The sequence below is a fragment of the Balaenoptera physalus genome, assembly GCF_965194825.1.
Source record: "Balaenoptera physalus genome assembly, chromosome: 1".
NCBI classification, from domain to species: Eukaryota; Metazoa; Chordata; class Mammalia; order Artiodactyla; family Balaenopteridae; genus Balaenoptera; species Balaenoptera physalus.
Window position 1 is genome coordinate 35,911,804 of NC_138882.1, and position 18,736 is coordinate 35,930,539.

Consider the following 18,736-nt stretch of genomic DNA (forward strand, 5'->3'; position numbering starts at 1 on the left):
CTCCTCCATTTTCCTATATTCCTCCTCAGAATGCTGCCACCACCCCATCCTGGCCTTTGGGAATGTTAGCTGGCTGTTCCCCACAGCATCCTGTCACCCTGGTCCACTCTTTCGAACCTCTGTATGTCCTTCTATGAAATCTTGTCAGGTCCAACTGGAGGAAGACCACCTATAGGTCAGTTAGCTTGGGAAGGAACCCAACTGTGTGACCTGCTTCCCCTTTCCCAGTGTCTTTAAAATAACGTTATAAAAAAAAAAAAAGGAAGACTGTTGTTCTAGAGCTCCTATATCATCTCTTACCACCATCAGAAAACCACCCCCCAAAAGGGGGACCTCATTCATATGGAAAATAACTTCTTAACGTGCAGGCATTACAGTAGGGCATTCTAGACACTGGGGGAGGGGAAAACCATTGTATTGTTTTCTAACATTCATGTTAAACTTATTTCCAAAGTTCTTTAAACTGCGGTACTCTTACAGGTAGACAATGTTACTGAACAAGCGTTTGTTTCTTCCCTTTTCTTCCCGCAGGCTCAAAGATTTGGAAGGAGATAGTTAACAGAAAAGGTAAGGTAATCTCCACCTTAACAAAATATATGATCAAATGTGACCATTTGACAGATACTATGTAGTTCATAAAAACAAATTTAAGTGGAATTGGCTCTCTTTTCCCTAAAGTTGAGGATAACATGGATGTTTCTGTCTAATGTGCTGTACTAATAGGCTATTATGGGTTAGCTTTTGGTAACTCATCGAGTTTCCCAGTCTGGGTTCCGTACCATCAAGTCTGGATTATAACTTATCCAGGTCACACTGGTTTTCAAAATCAGTTTTGTTCTAGTACTCTATTATGTGTCTGTTTCACCTCTAATCTTTCCATTTTTCGCCACTCTGGAGATGGTGCGATATGATCTTAACGGAAACATCACGAACATGTCTTGTGAATATTTCGTTTTCTTTTTGGCCGACTCAGCATTGCCTGCCATTCAGTCATTGTTATGTGACCAGGCAGTGTAACTATTTGTGTATTAGTCCATTGGTTCCTACCTTGGGAATGTGGAGACTTGTAAACCTATATCCTTCCCTTAAGAATGCATGAAGGAGAAATGGAATCTCTTGCATGAATTTCTGCAGACAGAAATAAAGAATCAGTTATGTGACTTGGAAACCAAATTACATAAAGAAGAATTATCAGAGGTAAGTCGTCAGCATCCCGGCGGCTAGAAAACGTTTCCTCCCATGTAACTTGTCTGTGACCAGGGAGGCAGAATAATCCCACCTCTCCCTGTTACCTGGTAGTTATAAAGGAAGCGCATGTGTTTCCTTATTCTCTCATGGCCCCTTGTTTACCTTCACTGCTACTTAAATTATCCTTTCCTGCTGTAGGAGGGCTACCTGGCTAAAGTCAGATCCCTTTTAAATAAAGATTTGTCCTTGGAGAACGGAGCGCATGCTTTCAGTCGGGAAGTGAATGGCTGTCTAGAAAACGGGAGCCAGACAAGTGGTGAGGAGAGCAGAGCGGAAATAGCAGAGAAAAAGAAGTCCCCCAAACCTGTTTCCAAACTTTGCATGCCCAGGAGAAGCAAGTCCGATGGAGAAACAAACTGTAAGAGGGCTTGACTCGTTTGATCTCCTTGGAATCTGGTACCACCTAAGGGGAGGACAGACTTGGCGCCATAGCGTCTGTCTGTTCCCCCCACACACACAACCCCTCCACCGGCAGTACTTGTTTTTTGTGTATCTTTTTTTTGGGGGGGGGTGTGTGGCTGTGTTGCTCGGCTTGTACGATCTTAGTTCTCCAACCAGGGATCGAACCCCGGCCCTCGGCAGTGAGAGTGCCGAGTCTTAACCACTGGACCGCCGTGGAATTCCCTCTTGTGTATACTTCTAACTAGCTTAGATATATACTTTAAATTTTTGTCTTCAACCAAGTTATAGAGCATTAGATCCCCAAATGCGGTTGAATTTATGAGGTATAAGATAACAGGAGCTGCTGATATTTATGACTTCTAAGTTACATGCCTGTTTAAGCTAAACATTTATTCTTAGACTCCTTCCCCACTTGTAGTCAGAGTAACTCTTATGGAATTTTTTAAAAAAGAGCATGGGACTTGAGCTCAGGTCAGGTGCTTGGCCACTTCATCTTTTGACGAAATAAACGGAGGCTCTGTTTCCTTGTGCGTCTCAGGGTTGGGCCCCTCATACAAGAGCTTGTGTTAAAATGGCCCAGCAAACTGGCAGGTGCTAATTTGATGAGTTTATCAAGATGGTGGTTGCTTAGAATAAGAAGAGAAAGTTACTTAATCCTCAGAACCTGGTCTCTGCACCAGCTTGGTAATGCTGAAGAACTGTACCTTGGCTGTGAACTCTTTATTCATAGTGGCTTTTTTGTTTCTTTTTCTTTAAGCAGCTGAAGTCTCATCTAGCCCCAGGATTAGAGGCAAACTACCAGGCAGACCACCATCACATCTCATTTCACAAGAGGATCAGTATATAATGAATGGACAGCCCCCATTTTAGGGGCTAACTGTTTTTGGTAAAACACATATAAATTAGTAGGATGTAACTTAGTAATTCTGACTTCCACGTTGCTTCGGTTTTCCTTTTGATATTCTGTTATTAGACATTCATGAACAGCATTTCTGAAGATCTCATCCATTTTTACTCTTAACATAGGAAACTTCAAATGTACATACACAGAATTACCAAGGATAGTAAAATGAACCCCTGTGTACCTATCACCCAGTGTCAACAGTTAACATCTCCTGGCTGTTGTTTCATCTATACCCCCATATGCTCCACGTGAAAATTATTCCAAATGGATTACAACTCCATACACACCCATATCCTCCCAGTTGGATTACTTTGAAACAAATCGGACATGTCATCTTATCCACACATACTATATTTCTAGATGACAAGGTATCTTTCTCTGACAAGTTTTTTATTCATATTTTGCTATAATTGTTAACATCTAGCAAACAGTCTTTTGAAGAAGACAAAACATGCCTTACAAAGTGTAACAGTTCCTTACTAACAAATATATAGCAGTGTTCATTCTTCCCCTTGTGTAACAGAGTTTGGTTGATTTGCTCCTTAAGCCTTTCAAGTGATAGATTCCTTATTTTCTTGCCATTTATTTAAAGAAAATAGGTCTTTTTTCTAATAGCTTCTAGGTCTGGCTGACTGCATCGTTTTGGTGGTTAATGTGTTCCCTTGCCTCCAGTTTTCTGTAAACTGGTAGTTAGGTCTAGAGTCTTGATCAGATTCCAGCTTTATTTTGTGAGACTTCATTGATGGTATGGGGCTGTCCATCAGAGGCATGTAATGTCTCTTCGGTGATTCTAGCAGCCATTGATCAAAGTCTAGATCCATTATTTCTTAAGGTTTGCAAAATGGTGGTATTCTAAACCTGTCATCCAAAGAAACATTAAGCTCGAAGCTTCTTTTAATGTCCTGGCAAAAAGGGCTTCTCAGAGGGAAGAGGAGACCATGCCCTGAATCTTTCCAAAGAGAGGGTACTCTTGCTAGGGAGGAATATGAGTTGTTTCGTGCCCACTGGAGGTCTAGGGTCTGGTGAGCTAACAGTTGGCTTTACTGTGTGTGACAGCCCTGCCAAACGGAAACCTGAAGAAGACTCTGAAAGAGCAAAATCAGATGATTCTGTCGATGAAGAAGAAAAAGACCAGGTAGGGCTCGCATTTAAGTTTCTTAACTCTGCCATTTTTTGGTACACTTGCTGGTAACTGTGAATTTATACTTGGTCTATCTATGGACCGTAAGTGACTGAGAGGGTGTTAGAACACATCCCTGGACCCAGGGCAGTACGAAGTGTATTATGGTTAGACTCGAGGACTCAGCAGGCCCGTAACTTTGGTCTGTTCTCTCCTGTCTACCTTCCTACGTCTCCAGCTGTCAAGATTTGAACCAGCAGATGTGATGTGTTCAAAGCATTTGCTTCTGATGTCAGATAAGCTCCTTTCCCACATCTAATTTCTCTGTAAAAGCAGAATTGTCGTGTTATTATGTGTATTGTAATAATGCTGCTTAGACTTTTTAGGTTAGAAAACTGGTGGCTTGCCAAAGACCTCCAATATAGAAAATGTCAGTCTCTAGCACTGTCCCATGTGACTTGAGGGGCAAACCTAGATAATACCAGATGGTCACACGCTATCTATTTCATTCCTGCCACAGGATTAGCTGTGTAAGTCGGGAAGTCTGTAGGTTTACAGGTGGGTAGTAAATGCCCTGTTACCTGCTAAAGATGAGTATCCGTGGTTTGCTCTAAGGCAGGGTTTCTCAACCAAGGCATTGACTTTTGGGGCCAGATAAACCTTTGCTGTGGTGTGTGAGTCCTGTGCATCGTAGAGTGTTTAGCAAGGTCCCGACCTCTACTCACTAGGTGCCCGTAACATTCCCTCTCTCTCCTCCCAGTTGTGACAACCAAAGTCACCTTCAGACTTTCCCAGATGTCCCCTGGGGGGCACACTTGCACTCAGTGAGAAGCAGTGGACTCAAGGCTACCAATATCTTTGAGGTAGACTTGACGTCCTGTTGTAAAAGACATACTCATTCTCCTGTTTTCATTTTGGAAATTAGATGCCACTGTTCATGATCCTTATTCAGATGTCTGTAATTAAGTTTAGTCAGACTACCCACTCACAGGTGGGACACTGAGACAGAGGGAAACAGCTTGTCCAAGTCACATGGCCACACCCCTTGCCTCCTAAGAAAACGTGTCACAAGTGAAAGCAAGCTGGCTCTTGTAATATTGACAAGTCTTTTTTTTTTTTAAACAAATGTGCCAGTTTTAGAGTTGTTCTTTGCCAACCTTTTGGAGGGCTTCCATAGCCTTCAAGCTTCTAAAGAAACGAACTGGGGCACTCTTTCCCAAGCAGGAAGCAGTTTCACTGGCAGTGTGTGAGAGGCCTTGGGGACTTGGAGGATGAACACTTGTCGAAACAGGGTTTATCCCGATATGCTAGAGTAAGGCTCAGTGCACCACACCAGTGTTATCAGGTGGTGTTGGTCAAATAAGTAGTACTACGGAGAGAATCTTACTTTAGTCAATTTAAAGTTTTGAGATCTCCCTATGTTTTTTAAAACAGGTATTAAATACATGCATTTGGTAAAAGAGTACAAAAGGCTGTTTGGTACATAGCAGCCAAAGAAAAACAATGTGGCTATTCCGTGCTGAGCTATGCTGTGAGCATTATCAAATAGATACTGGATTCTGAGGCCTTTGTTCAGGAACAAAAAAGAATCTAAAATATCTCATTACCACAACTAAGGAGCTGGCCTGTGGCAACTAAGACCCGGCACAATTAACTAACTAACTGACTGACTGTTTTTTAAAATCTCATTAATAGGTATTTAATATGATTTTTAAGAATTTATTTATTTATTTTTGGCTGCGTTGGGACTTCCTTGCTGCGTGCGTGCTTTCTCCAGTTGCGGTGAGCGGGGGCTACTCTTCGTTGCGGTGCGTGGGCTTCTCATTGCTGTGGCTTCCCTTGTTGCGGAGCACGGGCTCTAGGCGCGCGGGCTTCAGTAGTTGGGGCACGAGGACTCAGTAGTTGTGGCTTTTGGGCTCTAGAGCGCAGGCTCAGTAGTTGTGGCGCACGGGCTTCATTGTTCCGCGGCGTGTGGGAACTTCCCGGACCAGGGCTTGAACCCTTGTCCCCTGCATTGGCAGGCGGATTTTTAACCACTGCACCACCAGGGAAGCCCAGGCTCCAACCTTTTTAAAAATGTGTTCCTTCCACCTTCATGGAGCAGGCGTAGGGGATGGGGAGGAGTGAGAACCCGATTGGCAGGGGTCCGGTCGCAACCCCGGAAGGGGACGGGGGAGGATCTAAGAGGTGGCACCGGGCCACAGTCGACCCCCAGTGACAGCTAAGAGGTGCACTGCTGCCCCTTCCTGCCCCAGGACCTGAGCTCAGGTCCCGGGGCGGCTGGAGAAACGCACTGTTTTTGGTGAGATGCTCTTACTTACTGTGTGGAGCTGCTCCGGCTGCCCGGGCGCCCACACCCCTGCAGGGCCCTGTGCCCGTCCTCCCTGCCCCCTGCCCAGGGCTCGGAGAACAGCAGTCTCTGTGGGGCAACCTGCTTGCAAGTCCTTCAGTGACCACGGAGGACTGGGAACGGGCTGGGCTGCTGGGGAGCCTGGGCATCCAACACCTGAGCTCAGCCCTGGGGGCTCACGTGAGGGCAGGGGCTGGGGGGAGCGGGCGGTGAGTGGAGGGGCCTCCAGCCGGCGTCAGGCTGGGCCCTGGACCCAGGGAGAGGCCTCACCCTCTCAGTCCTGACCTGCCACTCGGGAACCCTGTGGCCCACCAGCCTGAGGCCTGTGGCGCCCGCCACGGACTGCCTGGCACACGGCTGGGGTGCCAACGCCACACCTGGATTTTGCACGGGGACCATCTGGGGGCTCGGTGCACGGGAAGACGAGCAGCCCCCAGGCCCCGACACGCCCCTTCCATATCCATCGAGAGGTGCCTGATGGAAGGCCGGCTGTGCTCCTTTTCAAGCCCCAGGGAATTCACACGGACAGCCCTCCCGGCCACGGGGTGCCTGCCCACCGGCTCTGGGCCTGCGACCAGCCCAGAGCACAGAAGGCACAGAAGTGAGTGCAGGGAGCTGAGCCGGGTCTGCAGAAGGGCAGATACCACAGCCTGGTCCACAACCGACTGGCCTAGGGCGGGTGAGAACGGGCGGGCAGGCTGAGGGGAGGACAGAGCGTGGCACGGCCTGCCCGCCTGGGCCACGGGGAGAAGATCGGTGCGCTACTCGCGCCCTCTCTCCGCTGCCTGGCGTCCTTTGTGGGGACGAAGGGCCGGAGGCAGGGCTCCCGAGGAGCTCAAAGGCCAGGGAAGGACACACAGGACGGTCCAGAGCCACCCTACCGCTCCAGTGGTGCAGCACCCTCTCTGAATTCCTACTGCCACCAAAACACATCCCTAAGGCCTTTGGGAAGAATCGCTAGGACCCAGGAAGGCGGCCCCTTGCTGTGGTCCAGACTTCAGCAGCTGCCGATGACCAGAGGGAGCCAGCCGGCCGGCCGTGAGCAGGAGGACAGGACACGGGGACAGGGACAGCCACAGCCGGGCTTCCCGCAGCTGTGCCCACTGCCAGAACCAGCTCCAGCCAATCACAGCCCCCGAGATGCCAAACAGTGACGGGCGAGAGGCCGGCAGGAAACTGACACCCCCTCACTGGAGAGCCTGCCCGGCCGGGGTGCGGGGCACCATCCCCGTCTGAACTCACCCCACAGCTCAGCCGTCTCCCAGTGACCCAGACGCGTCACCACGGCCCCAGGGCTGATCCCCGACCAAGGTCAGAACTCCCCCCAGTGTGACGGCCCCCATGCCACTCCTGTGGTGGAAGGGACGGCAGGCAGAGACCAGGAGTAGAGTCTTTTTATTAATGGCTGCGTTTTCAAAGAACCGTTTTGTTACCAGGAAAGCTCCCCAGGAAGGGATTGCATTAGTGCAACAAGGGGGAGCCTTGATGCCAGGCTCTCCAGACACTTCCAGGTGGAGACTTTTGGCCTAGGTTGGCTGATGGGGACTCAGGGGCTGGGAGGACACGCGGCCCCTCCCCCGCCCCGACGGGGCGCTAAGGCACCCGGCCCGCCTGGGGGGGGCAAAACCCCGTGCCGTCAGCAGGCCGGCAGCTTGCAGCCCTCAACCTGCAGCCCTTTGCTCAGGAGGAAGGCGTCCTGCGTGGGGTCACAACCCAGGAAGAGCTTCACCATGCCCTTGGCATCCTCGGAGCCCCCTGGCCTCAGAATGCAGCTTCTGTAGTCCATGGCAACCTGCCGAGAGGGGGCGGGGCTGCAGGAGGGTGGAGCACCCCCTTCACTGAGGGTGTGGGTGTGGTCACCTCTGCCGTGACTCAACAAAGGGCAGGGGAGCAGGGGGTCCAGGGCAGGGCCCTCAGAGCCTGGCAGGCCCAGGCGGGCGGCACAAGCATCTAGGCCCAGGCCAAGGACCTCCGTGTTGGTCTGCACGGCAGGCCGGCCTCTCACCTTGCCACTCAGGATGCCCTCCTGCTTGAAACGTGTGTGGAACGTGTCCGCGGAGTACACCTCGCTGCACAGGTAGCCATAGGACTGGGCGTCGTAGCTTCCTGCCAGGTGGCCGAAGGTCGCAGGCAGGTGGGTCCCTGGGACACACGCGGAGAGGCTCCTGCCCGGCCCCCTGGCCGCTCCGTGCCCCTTCCCCAGAGCCCAGAGCTTGGGGCCTCAAAGCAGCCCTGTCTGAGTCCCCTGCCACTAGAGGGAGTATTGGCCCAACACTTCTAGGAAACGGGGACCTTGGTGGCAACTCAGTGGAGGGACACAAATCAATCTTTGCCGACTTTCTGCTGAAGCTCACGAGGGTTCACCCCTAAGCCTCTCACAAGGACAGCTGCCCGAGGCTCCGAGGGATGAGTCAGGGCTCGCCCTCCAGCACGGGGAGAGCGCGGGTTAAAGCGCTCACGAGGGAGTGAACTGCGTCTCCGCACCGACACGCACGGGCAAACCTCGTCGACGCGTTCCATCCGGGGTATGAAGCCCTCTCCTGCCTCTTCCGGGCTCTCCAGAAAGCACGTGCAGATACGCCCACCCCACCCTCGGACTCCGCGGGCCACAGCTGGAGGGACCAGCCCAGGAACCCAGGCAGGAAGAGGCCAGAGGTCAGCGGGCCTCGGCCAGAGCCCGTCAGTCGGTGCCCCTTCACACACCACCAGAGGATCCTCTTGACCTGGGCAGTAGCCGCCAACCGACCGCTAAGGTGGGCCCAGCACGCGCTTGGCTACCTGGCATGGCTGGGACCCCGAGGATCTCCTGGCAGAGGCGGGCATTGTCCTGGGCCGGGTCCGAGGACGTCTGCGTGTGCAGGGCCTGGTCCACCTTGGCCAGGACAATCTGGCGCAGGTTGAAGAGGCCTGGAGGGCGGGAGGAAGGAGACGGGGGGCTGGCACTGTGTCCAGGCCGCGCTTGCCACCCGGGCGGTCCGGGAGCCCCTTTCCTTTCCCTCGGCCCGGCTGCACCGGGGTTGCAGGGGTTGCACCGGGGTTGCAGGGTTGGCCAGCCGGGACTTGATGAGCTTGTTCAGCAGCTCCTGGGGGACGGCGCTGCCCGTGCCCTGCCGAAACTGGCAGCAGCGCCAGGGCCTCACAGGGCGCGGCGCTCCCGGCCCCAGAGCCTACCCTCTGGTTCTCATCACCGGCTGTCACCAGAGTCGCAGGCAATGTGCCTTTCTTTTCGCTTGTCTTTTTTCCGGCCCTCAGCCACGCAAAGGTGTGAAGCCCTGACACTCACTGCCACGTGGATGCACCCTGAGAACACGATGCTCAGCGAGAGAAGTCAGACACAGAAGGACACACAGGGTGTGACCCCACTGAGGGGGAACGTCCAGAACAGGTAGATCCACAGAGTCAGAGTGGGTTCCTGGTTGTCAGGGGCAGGGGAGGGGAGGGAATGATAACTAAGGGCATGAGGGACATTTTTGGGGTGAGGGAAGTGTTCCAGAATGGGGCAGTAGTGACGGCTGCACAGCTCAGTAAACTGTCCCCACGCACTCCGGGTGCAGTCTGTGAGAGCATCGCTCTCAGGACGAAGGGCTGACCGCAGGAAGACTGAACGAGCACTGGGTCCTGGGCCCAGATGCTTAGCTGGGGACCCCCCCATTGGGAAGTCACTGGGACTTGCTGAGCCTCCACCGAGACTGGCAGCAGCCCCAGGGCCTCACAGGGCGCGGTGCTCCCGGCCCCAGAGCCTACCCTCTGGTTCTCATCACCGCCTGTCACCAGACTTGCATGCAACGTTCCTTTCTTCTATTTTGTCTTTTTTAAAGGCAACTCTTGAATACATGTATTTAACATGCAGGGAACCAGTCCTGACTCCTTGATCTGGGACTTCCAGCCTCCAGAGTCTTGAGGACATCCACTTCCGTTGTTTATGCGCCCAGTGCGTGGGGTTTGATGATGGAAACTGACACCGAGGGCGTCGCCACGTGCGGGGTGACATCAGCGGAAGAATCCCGTGGCGAGGGCCTGCCTGAGGACCACGGGAGAGCCCGGGCCCTCCCCGCCCCCTGCCTGCAGCCCTTCGCCCGCACCCTCCTGGGAGCGGAGCTGGTGCATCGCTTGCCAGAACTCATGGAAGTAGGTCTCCAGCTCATCATGCTGCAACAGGGAGGGCGGGTTGGGCGTAGGCTTGGTGAAGTTGGCCACCATGGCCTTGATGGTGATCTGGCGCCTCCCATCCTGCTGCAGGCAGCCCGGCTGCAGGCCAAAGCAGGCCATGTGCCCGGACTTCCCTTCCCTGGGGAGGGACGCGGGTGAGGCCCCGCCTCCACAGAGGAGCCCTGGCCCACGGCCGACAGGTTCCCCGACGCATGCACCGAGGGTAGAGGTCCAGGTAGAACTTGCTGATGGATGACCTTGCCCGAGGCCGCGTCCCAGACCAGGTAGAGCCTCACATCTTCTTCTTCGTGACACATGTTGGTGCCTTTCTCCAGGTCAAAGGTCAGCCCTAGCAGCTCCTGGGAGATGCCCAGCCGCCCGCGCGTGACCACCTGCATGGGGAAGGACTCATTGAGCAGGTACTGGTCCACGTGGCAGCGCGTCTCCTCCCCCTGGTTCATGTAGTAGCACAGGTCCTAGACGTTGATGGGCCTGTCAAAGTGCAGGCCCCGCCTCTGGCACTTAGCCTTTTTTAGCTCCAGGATCACGGCCGCTCCTGCTCCCCGACGGGCTTCAGCTTCTGGGCCAGCTCATCTGCGGGCAGAGGGGAGAGGCTCGGCTATGTCCCTGTGGCAGCCCGCCAGCCGCCCCCCACCCCACGCCCCTCGAGGCAGAATGAAGGGTTGGGGAAGGCGACCCCCAAGGGCTGACACAGTGGGGCCTCAGGCAGCACCATGTCCAGTCAAGGTCCGCCTGACCCCTGTCCCCACTGGGACTCGGGGAGGTGGGGTTACCTAGGAAAGTGGCCACCACCTGGCTGGTCTTGGCCATGTTCATCTCCAGCACGGAGTCGGCACGCGTGCTGAACCCCAGCAGGCGGGACTTCTGAGCCTGCAGCCTTACCAGCTCCCCGAGGATCGCGCAGTTCTCCTGGAACCCAGAGAGAGCCAGCGCTGGGGACCATGGGCCACGCCCTCCCCACAGGCCCCGGGCCAGGTCTCTGTGGGCGGGCAGGGCTCTCAGGCCACTGGCGGGCACAGCCAATCCCCCTCCGTCCTCCTCCTGGCCCGGATTTCTAGACACTTTGGTGCTGTCCTAACACGTGGTCTTTATGAACACAGGTCCTTTTGGAACCAGAAACGGCGTGAACCGTGATGAGCTCTAAGGCCAAGGGCAGGAAGAAATGCGACCAGGCTCTCCAGGAGCCACCCAGGGGCCTCCCCGGGCTCAACAATACAAACTCGGCTGCCGTGCAGACAGCAGCTCATCCCCACGGCGCCCGAACACCCAGCCCCTGGATGGCGAGAGGCCTGTTGCCACAGGTGGCCCGTGGCTGGCTGGTGAGGCCCGGCCCCAGGCGTACGCCACCTTCTCTGGGGCCACCTCTCCGGGTCTGCGGTGGGGTTCTCCTGGGAGCCCCCAGTCACCACAGGACCAACGTGGCCTGTCTGCAGCCCAAGAAGGTGGGGACACAGGACTGTCCCCCGTGCCCCCCGCATCACCCGCGAGGCCGAGCAAGCACCAGTGGTGTCTGCGGGGAAGATGAAGGGCTCATGCACAGCCCCCATCTACTGAAGATGCTAAACGGGAGAAGCACAGGCTGCAGCCACACGCGGTATGGACCAAACGCAAGTGTCCTTGCAGGAACTGATGTCTGAAAGTCAAGGCTCTACCCGGGCCACAGTGAGAAGGCCCAGACCCCACGCAAGGCACAGAGAGGGGATGGGGGGAACATCTGCGAATCTGAGCTCATCGGGCATCACCCCAGAGGGAAAGGGAGAGGGAGAGGGAGAGAGCCAGAAGGAGATACGGAGGGAGAGGGAGAGAGAGGGAGGTACAGACTTCTCTCCCTTCCCTGGGGGTTCTCTAGTGCAGCCAAGGCTGAAAACCACTGCATTTCGGGAGATGGGTCCTTGTGGAAAAGTTAAATAGTAGCTCATGGCATTATCGACACATATTAAAAAGGCCCCAAATCTTGGGGAGTCAGGGAGGGGTGCTGGCGGCTGCCTCGTAAACGAGGAGAGATTGGGCATCAGAGGGGGTGCCTGTGCAGCCCGCTGCCGCCGCCCAGGGCCCTGCAAACTTCATCTCCCAGCTGTGGTCCCGGGCTGGAAGGCAGCGGGGAGGTCAGGCCGTCCAAGCATCAACGTTGACTTCAGGGCTGATCTAAAAGGCACCTGGTGTTTGTTGAAGCAGAAAAAAGAGAAAGCAGTGGGCAGAGAATGGGATGGGGAGGGAGCCCCCATCAGCCCTTCTCCCTGTCTCCCTCTCTGTCTCCCTCTCTCCCTCCCTCTACCTCCCTGTCTCTCACTCTCCCTCCATCTCTCCCTCTGCCTCTCTCCGTCCCTCTCTCCCTGTCCCTCTTGCCCTGTCCTGTCGCTCTCTCCCTCCATCCCTGTCTCTCTTTCCCTGTCCCTCTCTCCCTCTCTCTCTTTCCCTCTCCCTCTATCCGTCCCCCCTCCCTCTCCCCGTTTCCCTCTCCCTCTCTGCCTCCCTCTTTCCCTGTCCCTGTTTCCCTGCTCCGCTCTCCCTCTCCCTCTCTCCCTGTCCCCCTTTCCCTGTCCCTGTTTCCCTGTTCCGCTCTTTCTTTTCCTCTACCTCTTTCCCTCTCCCTCTCTCCCTCCCTCTCTCCCTCTCTCCCTCTCTCCCTCTCGTGCTCCCTCTCCCTCTCCCTCCACCTCCTTCCCTCTCTGGAGAGGGAAGGAGGTGGAGGGAGAGGGAGAGGGAGCAGGAGGGGGGGGGGAGAAGGAGGGAGGGGGGGAGAGGGAGAGAGGGATAGAGGGAGGGAGGGAAAGACAAAGACGTCTCTCCCTCCCTCCCTCTATCCCTCTCTCCCTCCCTCTCTCCCTCTCCCTCACTCCCTCTCCTCCCTCTCCCTCTCCCTCCAACTCTCCCTCTCCCTCCGTCTCTCCATCTCCCTCACTCCCTCCCAGAGACAGAGAGACAGAGGAAGAGGCAGAGACAAGGGAGAGGGAGAGAGGGAGAGGGAGAGGCCGAGGGAGAGAGGAAGGGAAAGGGCGAGGGAGGGAGAGGGAAGGAGGGCGAGACGTCTCTCTCTCTCCCTCTCCCTCCCCCTCCCTCTCTCCCTCTGCCCCCCTTTCTCTCCCTCTCCCCCTCCCTCTCCTGCTCTCTCTCCCTCTCCCTCCACCTCCTTCCCTCTCCAGAGAGGGAAGGAGGTGGAGGGAGAGGGAGAAGGAGGGAGAGGGAAAGAGGTAGAGGCACAGCGGTACAGGGAAACAAGGACAGGGAAACAGGCACAGGGAGAGAGGGAGGGAGAGAGGGGGAGGGAGAGAGGGAGAGAGGAGAGGGAAGAGGGAGAGGAAAGAGGGAGAGGAAAGAGGGAGAGGAAAGAGGCAGAGGAAAGAGGCAGAGGGAGAGAGAGAGAGGGAAGAGGGAGAGAGGGAGAGGGAGAGAGGGAGAGGGTGAGAGGGAGAGGAAAGAGAGGGAGGGAGAGGGAGAGAGGGAGGGAGAGAGGAAGAGACAGATGGAGAGAGGGCGAGGGAGAGAGAGAGAGAGGGAGAGGGAAAGAGGTAGAGGGAGAGCGGAACAGGGAAAGAGGGACAGGGAGAGAGGGAGGCAGAGAGGGAGGAGAGGAAGCAGGGAGAAAAGAGAGAAAGAACGCACCATCTACATTTCTGTCACATGACACCGCGGATCCTTACACAACCAGGAGAAAATAACACAGGGAGGCTCTTTCTCAGCTGGAACTGGAACTGCAGATGGGGTCAAACACCACCAGGCTGGCCACACATGTCCAGCCGCTGCTCCAGCCCCGTCAGCCGTGAGTCCGGTCACCAGGGCTCTGAGTGTCTGCTCCAGGGAGCTGGGGTTCACCCTCTCACCCGGGAGGCCGGGCCAAGACAGCAGGGCCCCGGGGTGGACACATAGGGGGAAAAGCATCCCCACAGGACAGCTTGTGCGAGCAGATTCAGCTGCCAGATTCTAGAGACCCGGGACCACCCTGTGGCCCGTGAAGCCAGGAGCCACGAGGGTCTTGCATCGTGATTCCTGTCCGTTGGACTGCAAAGTTTATGTAGGGAATCTTGGAAACAGTGGTAACAAGGCTGAATTGGAACGAGCTTTAGGCTATTATGGACCATTCTGAAGTGTGTGGGTTGCTAAAAACCCTCCCGGCTTCGCTCTTGTTGAATGTGAAGATCCCCGAGATGCAGCCGATGCTGTCCGAGAACTAGATGGGAGGACGCTATGTGGCTGCCGAGTAAGAGTGCACCTGTCGAATGGGGAAAAGAGAAGTCGAAATCGTGACCGCCTCCCTCTTGGGGTCGTCGCCCTCGAGATGATTATCGGAGGAGGAGTCCTCCACCTCCCACACATCTCCAAGATGGAGAGCCTTCTCCGTCAGCCAGAGCAGGTCCCTTTCTAGATCTAGGAGAAGAGAGAGATCACTGTCCCAGGAGAGAAATCACAAGCCGTCCCGATCTTTCTCTAGGTCTCCTAGCCGATCTAGGTGAAATGAAAGGAAATAGAAGACCACTTTGCAAGAGGAGTGGTGTACAGGCAATAGCTTCATTTGACAGGAGTATGTACAGAACATTCAAGTTTTGTTTGAGACTTCCGAAGCTTGGTGCACTTTTTAAATGTTTTAGTTGTTCACATTTGTTTGTCTCCTGGGACAGTGACACATAAAGGTGTCATTGTCTGTGGTTTGAAATGGGTCCTATGAGGCATGTAATATGAAGAATTGTTACCTTACAATGTTCCCTAAGCAAAATTGAATTTGCTTTGAATTTTTGGTCTTGCCTAGACTGATAATAAAACTCTTAACTCCTGCCCACCTAAAGTGTGATGTTTACTATTATGGAAACAACACTGGCAAACATTGAAAAGGCTTTCAGTAGCTGGGATATGGTATGCAGCTGTAGTTAAGCAAGCAGTCTTTAAAAGGTGCTGTGAACACAAGCCAGCAGGTAAAAATGAAAGCTGCCCCCTTACCCTAGATTAGAGGTTTAAAAATTCCACTAGTCTTCACACCGGACAAGAGGTTGTCCAGGGAGTTTAGAATCTCAGAAGTTTCAAGGAAGTTAGTTTACCTTTGAGTTAGGTCATAAGTCCCCTCTGTGATTGCTGTACATGAATACATAGCTCTTTGTAATATTTTTTGGAAATTTGAGATTATCAAGATACCAATGTCCTGCCAGATTAAGAGTATATTGTAGAGCTGAACTTTGAGTTACTGTGCAATTTTTTTTTTCATGCTGTCATTTGTAATATGTTTTGTGAGAATCCTTGGGATTAAAGTTTTGGTTGCAAAAGAAAAAAAGAAAAGAAAAGAATCCGCCTGCCAATGCATGGGACACAGGTTCAAGCCCTGGTCCGGGAAGATCCCAGGTGCCGCAGATCAACTAAGCCCGTGGGCCACAACTATTGACCCTGCACTCTAGATCCTGGGAGCCAGAACTACTGAGCCCCCGTGCCACAACTACAGAAGCCCGCACACAACGAAGACCCAACGCAGCAAAAAAAAAAAAAAAAGACGATACTGGCCAGGTGATCAAGGGTAAAATCGTTTGTCATAAGTCCCGTTGATGGTGTGTATCCTTGATGTGACCTGAGGAGAATGGCATTTTTATCTCTGTCTGGATCTTCCGCCCCAAACCCCGTAACTCCAGACCAACCGTAAGAAAACATCAGAAAACAAACAGACAAACAAATTGAGGGACAAAATACCTGACCAGTCCTCCTCAAAACTTTCAAGGTATCAAAACCCAGGGACGTCTGAGAAATGTCACAGCCCAGAGGAGACTGGGACAGAAAAAGGATGTTAGGGGAAAACTAGGGAAATTCTAATAAAGTGTGGACTTTAGTTAATAACAATGTATCCATCTTGGTTCCTTAGTTGGATAAACATGTCGTACTAAGGTACTAACGTGTTGGAAATAGGGGTGCTGGGTCAGGGTCCACGGCACTCTGTACACTCTGTACAGATCTTGGCAACTTTTTTGTAACTGTAAGCTATTCTACAATTAAGCGAGTACTGAACAGAGATAAGAGTGTTATTTCCCTGATTTGAACATGCCTGGATTTCTTTTCATGGTCACATTTTTGCTATCTGGATGTGTCTTGGAATCAGTAGCAAAGGAGAGTTGCCAGCCCCTGGGAAGATGTGGGTGGTTTGCAGGTGGCTTGCTCTGGAGCTGAAGACCACGGTGGGAAGTCTGCAGCCTCGGGCTGCACTTAGAACCATGGGAGGGGATGGGCCAGCTCAGTTAGGGATAGAACCTATAAATAAAACTTTTTTCTTTTCCATTATGGCTTATCACAGGATATTGAATATAGTTCCCTGTGCCAGACAGTAGGACGTTGTAGTTTATCCATCCTATATTTAATAGTTTGCATCTGCTAACCCCAAACTCCCGTCCAACCCTCCCTCACTGTTTCTCCCCCTTGGCAACCACAAGTCTGTTCTCTATGTCTGTGAGTCTGTTTTTGTTTCGTAGACGAGTTCATTTGTGTCGTATTTTAGATTTCACGTATAAGTGAGATCATATGATATTTGTCTTTCTCTTCTGACTTACTTCACTTAGTATGATAATCTCTAGGTCCATCCACGTTGCTGCAAATAGCACTATTTCATTCTTTTTATGGCTGAATAATATTCCATTGTATATATATACCACATCTTCTTTATCCATTCATCCATCAGTGGACATTTAGGTAGCTTCCATGTCTTGGCTATTGTAAACAGGGCTGCAATGAACATTGGGGTGCATGTATCCTTTCTTTCTTTCTTTCTTTCTTTCTTTCGTTCTTCTTTCTTTCTCTCTCTCTCTCTCTTTCTTTCTTTCTTTCTCTCTCTCTTTCTCTCTTTCTCTCTTTCTTTCTTTTTTCTTTCTTTCTTCTTTTATTGTCACACGGCATGTGAGATCTTAGTTCCCTGACCAGAGATGGAACCCATGCCCCCGGCACTGGAAGCACGGAGTCTTAACCACTGGACCACCAGGGAAATCCCAGGGGTGTATGTATAGTTTTGAATTAGAGTTTTCTCCGGATCTATGCCCAGGAGTGGAATTGCGGGACCCTATGGCAGCTGTATCTGTTCCTGCACGTCTCACATCAACCACCTGCACTCCAGTCCTTGCTCTCAACGTCATCTTCGGGGAACCCAACCTGCGACAGGGACCTTGACAAGAAGAAATGGCTCAGGGAAAAGCTACCTGCACAGGGAGGAGATAGAGGCCATCGCCCCTGGGGTGCGGCGGGGAGAGTGGGCACAGAGATTTGTCATTGCACCCCCGATACTCATCTCAGCCCTCCTGGCTGCCCCACTCTAGGTCACCTCGGGATACAGAGGTGACCCGGTTAGAGTCCCTGCCTGTGCAGGAATCTGGGGGCACCAGCGGGTCTGAGTAATATTAGTGCAGGGTCTCCCCCGCGGCACTGGGGTTATTCGGGGCGGGTCATCCTCTGCTGAGGGCCCCTCCTGGGCACTGTGTGGGGTTTAGCAGCATCCCTGGCCACACCCATTTGATTCCAGGGGCCCCTCCCCCCCAGTTGAGACAACCACAGATTTTCCCCACACATCACGGAAGAACTGGGTGAGGCGGGGGCGGGCTGGCCCTGGGCGAGGACAGCTGTGTTGGAGCAACCAGCCTGGCCCAGGGCAAGGTCTGCCCCAATCCTGTCAGCGCCTGCATTTAGAACTGCCCTTTTCGTCTCCCACCTCCCCTGCCCTGCAGTGGTCTCCGAGACATCATCCCCATGTAATAAATCACACCTTCTCAGTTTACTGTTTGCTGCCCTCGCTAGAACGTGAGCTCTTTGAGGACAGGGATGCTGTTATGTCCCCAGCACCTAGAAGAGTGTCTGCTGTGTAGTAGATGCTTCATAAATACTTGCTGAATAAAGGAGTTGAATAAAGGGATGAGTGGATGAATGAATGAAGGTTACAATGGAAGGAGGGGGGAGATTCCCTTTCTGGCTCTCGGGGGTTGGGAGATCAAGTGAAACATCCGTCCTAAATAGGCTGACCAGCCTTCTGGGGTTTCCCGGGACTGAGGGTTTCCCCAGAGTTCCAGCGCTCAAACCTGAGCGGTCCTGGGCAAACTGGGGGCGGGTGTTGGTCACCCTATCTAAACACAGTAACAATTCCAGCTGCAATAGCAATGGCCAATGACCTCTACGGTCTTATTGACCATGCACAGTTCTTTACCTGGAGGGGAAGCGTGGGCCGGGATTGGAATTCTGGTGATCCAGGTCGGGTGAGGGCACACCCCGGGCTTGTGGAGGGGAGTCCAGGAAGGTTCTGGAGGAAGTGACAGTGACACAGGAGGGAGGGAGGAGTCTAAGGAAGAACGTCCCACATGACAACGTGTGCCAATGGCCCTGGGCCCAAGGTCACACCTGACCAGGGCTTGCTTTTTTTTTTTTTTTTCTAATTTACTTTTTCCCACATGGATATGCAATTGTCCTAATGCCATTTATTGAAAACTCCTTAATTTCCCCACTTTCTGTCATATCAAGTTCTCATATATCTGTTTCTGGACCTTTATTCTATACCATAGAGCTATACGTCCCATCCTTGCACCACTAGGGCTGTTTCATC

General features: G+C 53.2%; 2 protein-coding genes and 1 pseudogene across 4 annotated transcripts in view; 2 read left to right on the plus strand and 1 right to left on the minus strand.

Annotated features, from left to right (window-relative positions):
* Positions 1-18,736, plus strand: part of LOC309647598 (uncharacterized protein) — a 96,443-nt gene that overhangs the window by 21,338 nt on the left and 56,369 nt on the right. The gene's annotated exons all lie outside the window — the stretch shown is intronic.
* On the plus strand, positions 918-6,174 carry LOC309647618 (DNA (cytosine-5)-methyltransferase 1-like). Its single transcript, XM_082435130.1, has 3 exons — positions 918-1,197; positions 1,387-1,606; positions 5,779-6,174. Exons 1-3 carry the CDS (start codon positions 1,096-1,098, stop codon positions 5,799-5,801), a joined length of 345 nt encoding a protein of 114 aa, XP_082291256.1. The 5' UTR covers positions 918-1,095; the 3' UTR covers positions 5,802-6,174.
* LOC309646665 (thimet oligopeptidase-like) lies at positions 7,661-11,741 on the minus strand (annotated as a pseudogene). Its single transcript has 9 exons — positions 11,557-11,741; positions 10,968-11,200; positions 10,392-10,767; positions 10,020-10,312; positions 9,568-9,593; positions 9,057-9,140; positions 8,803-8,931; positions 8,030-8,166; positions 7,661-7,816 (listed from the first exon to the last, which is right to left on the minus strand). The product of its transcript is annotated as a thimet oligopeptidase-like (transcript).